The sequence below is a fragment of the Gallus gallus genome, chromosome 10 (assembly GCF_016699485.2).
Source record: "Gallus gallus isolate bGalGal1 chromosome 10, bGalGal1.mat.broiler.GRCg7b, whole genome shotgun sequence".
Taxonomy (NCBI): domain Eukaryota; kingdom Metazoa; phylum Chordata; class Aves; order Galliformes; family Phasianidae; genus Gallus; species Gallus gallus.
Window position 1 is genome coordinate 14,461,283 of NC_052541.1, and position 11,173 is coordinate 14,472,455.

General features: G+C 43.4%; 1 protein-coding gene across 2 annotated transcripts in view; it reads left to right on the forward strand.

The window, feature by feature from the left end:
• The window catches only part of SLCO3A1 (solute carrier organic anion transporter family member 3A1), a 111,573-nt gene extending 104,696 nt beyond the window's left edge, over positions 1–6,877 (forward strand). For both annotated transcript variants that reach the window (XM_413876.7, XM_046899111.1), the window contains exons 9-10: positions 1,812–1,876; positions 5,840–6,877. In XM_413876.7, coding sequence (XP_413876.2) covers positions 1,812–1,876; positions 5,840–6,219 — 445 coding nt within the window. In that variant the 3' untranslated portion in view covers positions 6,220–6,877. The remainder of the gene's footprint in view (positions 1–1,811; positions 1,877–5,839) is intronic.
• The last annotated feature ends 4,296 nt before the right edge of the window (positions 6,878–11,173 follow it).

An 11,173-nucleotide genomic window follows, 5' to 3' on the forward strand; every position in this document is an offset into this window, starting at 1 on the left:
TGGCTTGTACCTGAGATGGTCACTCAAAGAGAACTGAAGTTTTGGTCTGGAAACAATTCTGTCGGATGTAACTGTTTGCTTGAAGATGTGGCTATATAGGAGAGTCACTTTGGGGTTTGGAGACTGTCTGGGAGGGGTTGCAGTGGGAAATAAAAATATAAATAGGTTTGTCTTCCACTCCTCAAAGACTTCTGATATTGCTTGTCCAGGATATAAAGGGAAGCAGGTGCCATGAGGGCAGGAATCAGTGCAAGTCCATACCCCGAAGAATCTGAGCATTTGGTGTGAGATTTGTTTGCTTCAGTGTCTACTAATTAGATGTCTTGTCTAGGAAAGTCATTAACTCACTGTTGTAGGCGATAAAGAAAAGATAGTGTCTCCAGGTGGCAAATGTTACTTCACCCTAAGGTATGAGGATGGACTTCGGTCTTAAATACAAAGAAGTGGACACCGCTATTAATTAAAAACCCGCTGTGAATTTTTCAAATGATTGTCATTTTTTTTCCGTAAGATAAACTTTGATACTCTTTTTGTTTCCTTCATTTCCCACTCTGCTGTAGAATCCTGTTTGAGCCAAGCCATTAACTGCTTGAGCATTTGTCCAAGAGTAGATTCTCCGTGGCATTAAGTCTTTATATCGAGCCTGGGTAGCTCTACTAAAACATAGCCAGAGGTTTGGGCTTCATGCAGGACTGAGGATATCATGTTACATGGCCTGCATAATGCACGAGATAAAGGCAGGTGATCAGAATGGTCTTTTCTTAATTTAAAACCAATTGCTCTTTCTGGCTATTTTATCAGTATTGTTGGGATTCCCCTCCAATATACATGCGGTCACATGGGGATCACTATCTGCTTTCCAAGCCTTTGTATCCTGTGGGACATAAAATGCTATTATAAGACTTAAAACCAAATTAATGGTTTCTGAAATGCCAAAGGCTTCTCTGAGCCTCCCCTAAGAGAATACCTTTAGCCAGTAGCATCCTTGAGCTAAGCGAATTAGAAAGCCATGAATTATTTTTTAAAGCACCTTTGAAGGCTAATACTAATGCGATAAACTGGGTTCTGTCCACAGAAAAAGGCAGGGCAGCAGTTGTCTTCCCAGTATAAAACAAATCCCATGAAAACTCGTTTCCTTGAGCATATCCCCACTGGGAGGCTTGGTCCAGCAGTTCTACTGAACATTTTGGTCCATCATCTTCCTTTCCAGCCCTATTCCTTGTAGTCTGAGGAGCCTCAGGACAAAAAGTTGTCTCTCTTCAGGTTGGATGTGAGGAAATATTTCTTGTCAGAAAGAGTGGTCAGGCACTGGCACAGGCTGCCCATGGAGGTGGTGGAGTCACCATCCCTGAAGGTGTTCAAGAACCATCTAGGTGTGGCACTGAGGGACGTGGTTATGGCCATGGTGGGGATGGGTTGGTGGTTGAATTGGGTGATCTTAGTGATCTTTTCCAACCTGCGTGATTCTGTGATTCTAGATGATACAAATTCTCAACATCTGGAGCCTTAAAAACACGATGGGGTAAACGCCAATTTGCTGGGATGAGAATTTCATTTTTCCCCATCCAACAGCAAGACGAGCTGCTGTTGTTAATGACTTTGCTAAATTCCTGCACCTATTACATGGCCACCACTGCAATTACTTTTGAGGCTGTAGGCGGTTCAGGCAAAGGGAGAAGAAAAGCCACATTAATGACTTTTTGAAGAGGTGGTGGTGGCATCCTGGCTGACAGCACGGAATTGCCATGGGGTGTGTTAATGAAAGCAGAACAATAAGAATCGATTTCACTCTCTTCTTCTCCTCCCCACAGAACCGTGAGCCCCGAACTCAAGTCTTATGCTCTGGGGGTGCTTTTCCTGCTTCTCCGTTTGCTGGGTAGGTACAAAGATGTCTTGTCTTTCTCCCCAGCCCTTCTCTCTCTCACAGAAAACACTGGTTTTAATATGCAGGAGTTGATTGCTACTTCATGCATACTTACTTGACATCAGAAATTGCAGTTGTCATGGGTGGGATCTGATGCAGCGGGGTCCAAGACCTCCCTGTGAAGAATATGGCATCCAGATTCCCAAAGGCACTTTTCCTGCCATTTGAATTGTGCTAATGGAAGAAAATGTGGTGTTGCATGAGAAATGACCATTTCTGCCATGCTCCCACGCAGCCAGCTCTCTCCTACAGCTATTAACATGTCAGCAGCTTGCACAATTACTGCTTGTATTGCGTATGGCTGAAGTAGAGGAAGACGTACTTTTATCCTCATTTGAGGGACAGGACCTGTGTTAAATATGGTGTGTTTGTCCCTTCTTTCTGGTGTTTCAGAAAGGAAGACAGTAAAATGAGGCAGGCAAAGTTCTCGTACTCTCCTGTGGGTTAATATCCCATTAAAATGCATATGGCCATTCCTTCCTCTGGACCAGTATGTGTTTCTCGTGTGTGAATTAAAAGGAGCACACTGGGCTTTTGTTTGCCTGCTTCTTATTTCTAGGTGGATTTTTTTTCCCTTTTAAAGAGACGGCTTTTATTTTACAACCCCTATATTTCAGCTTATTATCTCAGTGACCCGTCATTGTGTGGGTGCACGTGGTTTCTGCATGTCTTGGAGGTTGGATTTACTTTTTTTTTTAGGGCTCCTGCAGCAGAGCACAAGCAGTGCCTTCCCTACTTGACCCCCAGTCACAATGGGTTGAGTTAAATGCCATCTTCTAGGCTGTAGTAAAGCTCTAGGAAGTAGGGGACCAAAAATCCCATAGTACCACTCATTGCCTTGAGTAAGTACTTTATTATTTTTAGTAACAACTCATTCCCTATGAGCTGAAAGGGAAATGGTGGTCCCAGACCAGTTTACATTAAAGCCAATTAGATTTTCATTGCTCTTGGTAAAGTAGCTGCAGTCATACAGAAAGCTCCATCAAGCAAATGCACCAAGAGCTCAGAGAAGTCAAAGGGAAGCGTCTGGGTTGGGTTGGCTCTGGTTCAAGCCTTGCAAAGACAGCATTTTCCTTTGCTGTTGGTGCTGCTCTCAGGTTTTGGCCTGTCTGCTGCTCTTGCTGGCTGAATGTGGGGTGTCATCAGGCAAGTCTGCAAGGAGGGTATTGCAGACTGTTGTTTCTGAAGGAAAAGGTATTTGAGGGGCAAGATTTTCTCTCTTTCCTATTCCTTTTGAAAGAGAGAAATCTTCTGAGATAGCAGCATCTTCAATTCCACTAAAACTGAGCTCAGACATGTATACTGAAGATGAATGGATCTTCTTTTTCTTCCAGTAAAGAAGCCATAGTAAGAATTCAAACTCAAATCTTTATGTGTTGCTCTGCCACTAAGGAATTCCCTTGAAATAAGAGAATACATCCCACAGAATATCAGCAATGTAGCTAGAGCCCATAGAAAATGAAGAGAAAGGTGCTTTTCAAGATAAGCCAGGGTATCCAAATCTTGCCCTTAACAATCTGACTAGCTTTACTGATATATTTTAAAAGCTTTTCAGTTCACCTTTAGCTTTGACTTAAGAAGAGAGTGATAATAGCTGCTTCTTGAACCAAAGGAGTGTATTAAATATACGTGGTATGAGACCCAGAGGTGCAATCGGAGCTAATAGATTTCAGTAAGACAGAGGCAGCTTTTTTCTACAACCCTGCAGTTTCTGCAATGAAATATATATATAGCAGAATTTTTTTTGCAACACTTTGCAATAAGAGGTAAAGCATGATTGAATCTCTTTAATATTCACTGTAATAACATGAAACACAACTGAACTCTCTCGGTATCCTCCTGGACATATTATCTCATTCCACAGGAATTCTGCTGTGAGAGAGCAGCATAACATTGTCTTCATATAAATGTGCAATAGCAGTTTCTCAGAGTGTAAAGCAATGTGGTGGGAGCCAAAGGTTTTTGAAAGCAGCAGCTGCTATACAGGGGGCTCTGCTTGGGAAGTTCTCTCCCTATAACATACCGTGTATAGAAACAAACTGCACTCAGCAGCACAATCTCTTTGCCTGTTCATGGCAGGAGTCTGGCTGAATTTTTGAATGCTGGACTGAGTGTGCAGTTGTCCACGGGTTTCAAAGACAGGCATCTTTTAACTTAGAAGCAAATCCAGCTCAACCTAGACTTTCCCATCACTGCAGTGACAAACAGGGAGCTGGCACTGACATTGTTTCCAGAACAAAACTGGGTTTTAGATGTGATGACTGAGAACTCATGTTTCTAACAAACACATTGTCTTGTTTTTGTATCATCTATTCTTATTTACTACAGTCACAGTTCAAATGTGTACCAGCAGCCTGTATAGCCTTTCTTTACTCCTGTACTTATTAGCGTATAAGGAAGATCAAACACAGTCTGCAGAGCTCTAGTCACCAACAAAATAAAATAAAAAGATCTCAGTTACCACAGGGAACAGTGACTACAACCAATTTATTTGTAGTCTTAGGATATATGTCATGAATGTCATTATTTTGTTCATGACGGGCTGAAGGAAGGCATCAGATTTGAGCCTGGAAATACAGGTTAATGATGAAATCAGATCCAAGATTAAATGCTTTCCTGTCTAAAAAGTGCAGTCCCTGTGTCTATGTGCCTACATGTGTATTTATAGTCCCAGCACCTACAGATGGAGTGATGCTGTCAGTGCCCAATCTGGAAGAGCTCATTGTGCCCACCTGCTGTTCAGTTCACATGGATAGGGTGTTCTCCTTTGCTTGCTGCCCTAGCATGCAGCAGTGGACTTTTTGGGTTTTGTTTCTTGTTTCCTAGGGCTTGTCCACTTCCAGCCTACCCGTAGAAATATAGCAGAAGGAGGAAAAAATGGTTTGCATTATGTAGAACGTGCATGTTTCCTTCTGAGTGCTCCAGTTCAGGGAGGTGGTGCAGTCACCATCCCTTCCTCGAGATGTTCCAGAACCACGGAGATGTGGCACAGAGGGACGTGGTTTATTGGGCATGGTGGGGATGGGTTGGTGGTTGGACTAGATGGTATTAGAGTTCTTTTCCAGCCTTAATAATTATATGGTTCTATGCTCAGTGCCTGGTGCTGACTGGGGAGTGCACAGCTGGGTGTGGATGACCTAACCACTGTTGGGGCAATTTGAAATGAGGGATCTTCTATAGCAATCCCATAGGATGGGAAAAAGCAGAGAGGAAAAATGTCGCATTTATTGGTTAAAAGGGGTTGGATTGCAGATTGCTCTGCTTTTAGATTGCAGCTCTCTTGCAGAATGAGACGTGCTCATCAACAGTTAGCTGCAGTGGCTGTAGGAGAATCCTGCTGTGATATTTCATTTAATGGCACACTGAAATTTTCCCTTCTTTTCATATTTAATCATTGGAATCCATTACAGGCCACGGCTTCTTCTCCTTAGATCAGGAGAAAGCCTACTCCTGTGTCAGGGAAGGGTCCAAAACCAGATCTTGGTGCCCCAGCTGATTTCAGACTGAACCGGAGTCTGTTACCATCCTCCAAGTGAACGCCCCGGAATGCAGAATTACCAGCATCTAAACAGAGTGCAGTCTACAAAGCCATCCTCCTCCTTTTTCATTTACCCTCCACGTAGTCTCATTAGGCAAACCAGAAGCTTAATGAAAGGCACTTAAACTTGAATAAAATCCTACCTGCGTTTGGGATATCAGCAGGAATCTCTTCCATAGACATTGACTCCGAGCTAAAATCTCATATCCGCACACTTTGTTTAGGTTGATTTAGAGCTAAAAAAATTAGCAAATCCCAGGCTCCATCTGGGACCATTAACCTCGCTAAGTGCCCTCACTTTCCGTTCAGCGCAATCACGTCCTCTCTCTTCATCATAAAGATCATAAAAGCATGATTTGTCTCTCTTATTTTGACAGGTTTTATTCCACCTCCGTTGATCTTTGGGGCTGGAATTGACTCCACGTGTCTGTTCTGGAGCACGTTCTGCGGCGAGCAAGGAGCCTGCGCGCTGTACGACAACGTGGTCTACAGATACCTGTACGTTAGCATTGCTATAGCCCTCAAGTCTTTTGCATTCATCCTATATACAACCACCTGGCAGTGCTTGAGGAAAAACTATAAAAGATACATCAAGAACCACGAAGGTGGTCTCAGCACTAGTGAGTTTTTTGCCTCTACTCTCACCTTAGACAATCTGGGGCGGGACTCAGTGCCCCAAAACCAACCACATAGGACAAAATTTATCTATAACCTTGAAGATCATGAGTGGTGTGAAAATATGGAGTCTGTTTTATAGTGACTGTGGAGGGATGGACTATATTAATAATCTGAGGGTCCTTTTTAATAATAACGAGAAGAGAGAATGAAGAAAACAAAATTAAAAAAAACAACAATGGCAACACAGGAAACTTTTGTCTTTTTCTCAAAGTCAAACCCAGCCGGGATTCTCGAGAACGACGTCTTACAATGGGCTCACTTGTGATATCCTGCGGGGTGATGGGGAAAGCAGGGAGCTACCAGCCCCTTTGGTGACAGTATGGGCTTCCAAAACGGGAATCGCCAAAGGGCATCCGCAGAGGTTCGTTGGAGAGCTCGGCCAATAAAGAGCCTTGGGCATGAGGTGCAGAGGAAGCAAGGTGATGATGGCAGTGCTGGAAGAGGCGATTGCGGCCCCAGGGGCCATGTGTTCCCATAGAACGGGCTGAAGGGTCCGCCCTTCACACCTGGGTGCTGCTCAAACCCGACGTGCTCTGTGATGTTGCTCTGACACCAGCCACGAGTCCACGATGAACACCTTGAAAGCTGCTGGAAAGCTTCCAGGTAGCGAGCAGTGCTGTCCCAGCACCCGAGTCCTTCCAGCCGAGGCGTGTTCGCAGATCGCAGCTTTTGGGTTGTCGCTGAATAGCTGTGCTCGGATCTTTCAAACCCAGTAAAGTTGGAGATGTTTGCTCACACTTGCCAAATGTGCTGTCATTTTTAAAGAGGGATGAATTCCAAACATTTGTCTGTGTAATCCTCTAATTTTTGAAATTATTTTCCAATCTATGTTAACCCTTAAATCGCTGACACTTTTCCATAGGGAGGACTTAACGCTGGTTTGGGGGAGGATCCTGTTTAATAATGTGACTCAAGGGGTTTGTTTAATCCTCTGCATTTTTTATCCATACGCCTTCATTCTAATATGCTACCAAGCCAATGAAGACACATAATATGTTTTTAAAAGAGAACGAACGCACTGTGTCTCTATAAAAACAGTTGGAGAATTATAGATAATATGATGATTTACATAATATAGTTTTTTCATATTCTATGTGACTCAGTGAATACATATATATGAAGGGAGAAACTGTTTCTGTTCTCTCCTGTTTTTAAAGATATATATATATATATATAATTTGCAATCTAGAAATTGTGTGGTGGATGTTTTCTTTAAAGTACACGTGTGTGTGTATGTGTGTATGTACCAGGTGAGGGGAATACTGACCTTAATCTTCACAACGGATATTTTTCTCACTTGAGAAATGCCACTCACTTCCATGGAAGCCATGTGAGGAAAGTAGAATAATCTCCCCTCCCGGAGACCGCATTTTGCCCTGAGATGTGCAAAGTGTGTTCCTCTGGAAGGCTGGGTGATGGGAGCAGAGGCTGGCCAGCACTGAGCACCTCTGCAATGTTCATTCACATCCTCAGGAGGTACCCATGCAGAGCAGATTTGGCTTTGCCTTTGCAATGCAGTCTTAGCCAAGACCGCGGAAATCAAGGGGAAGCTTTCATCTGATTTCAAGAAGCCATCGGGTCAGGCTTATTTTGCATGTATATTTTTATTTTCCAAAACATTCCTGTTGGGAAGCAATACTAAATGATTGTGTTTGATGAGTTTTCCCCGGCCAGAAATGGAAACTAGACCCTTTTCCACAGGAGTAAATGTTAGAAGGGTTTTAAGGGTCAGCGTCATAATCAGAAACCTCCTTTTTCTGTTTGTATTTTGAAGCTGTTGTGAATGTGCAGGTGTTGAGAGAAGCAAGCTGGCACGTTGATCCGAATGCTGGGCATGCAGCTAATGGGCTGATCTGCCCCTGCTCCTCACCCTTAGCTGGCAGTTACAGGGGCTGATAACCTGCTACTCATTTTTAGCAGACCTTGCTCTTATCTGGGCGTTTACACACAGGTGTGGGGCATCGGGCTGCTTTCACATGATTTGCATCACAAACGTGTTTGTAATTTATGCACAGCATTACAAGTTCAGCAACAATAAGGGCAAAAAAGGTCTACCTAACAAACTCCACCGTGCCAAATACTAAACAAATGTTGTATCTGCAGATCTTTGGTTCTGGGTTTGCAGCCGTGCTAAGAATCACTCGGATAATGGAGGAGTTTAAGGGAAAAAAGGCTACAAATGTATGCAGTGCCATTGTTAGGTGCGGTGGTAAATGATGCTTTTAGACCATTAGATTTGTTTAGTATATCCTGTCTGCTGGAATAAGAGATACTGCATCCATAAAACAATGAATTGAAAAAAGGCACAGGGTGCATAACTGTCTCATAAAATATGTATAATTGTCAAGTATAAGCCTTTGGAATCATTCTGTACAGTTCTCTTCATTCTCAAAATTTATTACTTAGACTGCTGTCTTTTCAAATGTTAGCTCGTAATGTTGTACTGTACACACACATTCAGACTTGAACACAAATGTTGGAGAATGGAACCTTTCTCAAAGCCTGACTGCTTGAAATTCTATAACTCCATTCGTGATTCCTGTTTTTCTCCTCTGAAGACCCGAGGTGAAGGAGAATGGCATGGTGGCATGATGGAAAACAAGCTCCCAGCATTCAAGAGCTGTGGTTTGTCAGCCTACTCCAAAGTCCCCCTTGACTGGAGTTATAGAAACAGGATTCCGGTGCACTTAATGCTTTCAATTTTATTTTTTTCCTTTTTTTAATTCTTTTTTTTATTCTTTTTTTAAATTTAATCTCTTCTCTTGGTATGTGTGGGAGATGTGATTGAATGGAGTTACTTCTATTATTTTTAAGCTTAACTTAAAATATCTGCAGGATTGTTGTTTTATGTCTTTTGTTAATGTGATTTTTGCGAAGCTCTCTTCCCATCCCACTCTTTTTTTTTTTTCTAGAGATCTATCAGATGCCTGCATCATGAAGGGCTTTACTGTCATTGCTTTAGTACAGGTTCAAAACAAGGGTTTTATTTTAAAGAAAACCTGCAGACCAAAACCTTCATCCATCCCAGCAGGCTCTTTGCTTTCCTGATTTCAAAACCACACACCAGGTTCGCCTTCAACCCAATCATTCTTTTAGGATGACAAGTGAAGAGTCTCAACCATCCTCCTGCTTCCCAGTGTGCGCTGTGGGCCTTCGCCTGCGAGCATTTTGCTTCCATCCCACAACTGCCTTAACTGTGCGGCAAACTTGAGAGCAGAGATGGAGGTAGAAGAGTGTTTGGGAGCAGCAGTGGTGCCACGGTCTGAGCAGTGCACTCCAGTTTCATTGATGGAATTTTTCTCCATATTCAGGGGCGTTAAAATGGAGAGCTTTGTTGAGCCGTTGGTCTCAGCAGAAATGTTATTCCGCCGTCTCCGAGCACTGTGTTCCCTACATGACTGTCTGCCAAGGAAGGGGATGCTGGAGATGTAACCCACTTGAGAGGCAGCAGTCTCTGAGGGGCTGTCCAGTTGCCTTGTGTGACTTCAGGTTGGGGTTTCCATTCTCTTGAATGGATACCACTTTGCCATTGTCCCATTAGGATCAGAAGGGATCCTCAGTCAAAAATGAGTGCAGATTACACTCGTATTGGTCCCATTGAGGTTTTGTGTTTGATTTTACATCCTCATTCAACATCAGGATGCATTTTCAGAACCTTTCTTGAAATACATATTGAAACCATTCATTTTTCTGTCTTTGCCCAGAACATTTTGGATGTGTAACGGGATCAAAAAGATCATCGCCTGTATTATCTAAACAAAGCCTCCCTTCTATAGAAACTTGAAGTGTTTCAAAAAAAGAAGGGCCTCACGCTGACATACCCTGCGAGATGCTCTGAGCTACTGAGTGCTTCCATCATCCATCCCAGCTGGGTCTCACCTTGCTGTGAAGATGAAAAGGGGAAGGTGCAGGAAGGAATCAGTGTCAGTTAGCTGTAGCAGTAATGATTCAGAATTGAGCTGATGGGCTGCGGACGTTTAGAAAGCAATCGGAGCGTGTTTCCAAATGGCTGAATATAGTAGAAATGCTAAATCATGGCCTGAAGCAGTGATTGAGCACCTGGTGGGAAGGCAGGGCCAACCCAGGGGAGCTCAGGTGCATCCAATGCAATGCAATGCAGCTGAGTGATGAAGGGGTGGAGCCAGGATCTACCCCTTCCCAGACTTCATTTAAGGGCTGGCATGGGGGAGGTGAGGAGGTTTTGCTGGAGATCCCTTCCTGCCTGAGGTCTTCTAAAGGTAAGCAATTTTTCTTCCTTTGTTTCTGTGTCTGCAGCTGCTGCACTGGGCTTGTTCTCATTTGCTACAGCCTAGGCTTGTGCTGCTCTGCTGTCATTGCTGTACCTTCCATGATGTTATGGCATTACGCTGATATACACTGGCATTTTTTCTTAAATTAAGGAATAATAATAATGAAGGGTCTGAATGAGATCTGTAGTCTTTCCAATCCTCACGAGAGTTCAGCGTAGCGCCCTTAGTTGGTCTTTGCTCATCAGAACTGTTGGGAGTGAGGTACTTGGGGTTTACCTTTGTGTGTCTTGTGGGCACCACGTTTTCAGAAGATCTGAGCAAGGCTGATGGTGCTGTGATGTCTGTTCTATTCTTGGTAGGGGGCACAGGGAATTGTCAGCATTAAAGACATATGCAAGTATTTTACTGGGGTGATGTCTTAACAGCTTTGATCCTTTGTTTGCAAGGACCACTCTGCCTTTGGACACAGCCATGCACATTTGTCCCCTTAATTTCACATGAGCAATCTTTGCAGGAAGAAGCATACATGTTGTTGCTCTCTCTCTCTCTGGATCTGATTAACTCCTATGAAGTAAACAGGCTTCATGTGTTGGGTAGGGCACCCCTGATTGTAAGCAATAACATTCACCTGTGCCTACTCCCATTAGGAGCTTTTTCTTTTCTTACTGAAGTCTGAGCTTACCCCATTCCCACCATCGTGTGCTACTGCTGTGATTCATCTCTTTTTGTGGCACCAGGAGGCTCCCAGCCTTCTCCTTTCCTTTCAACATAATGCCCTCCTGT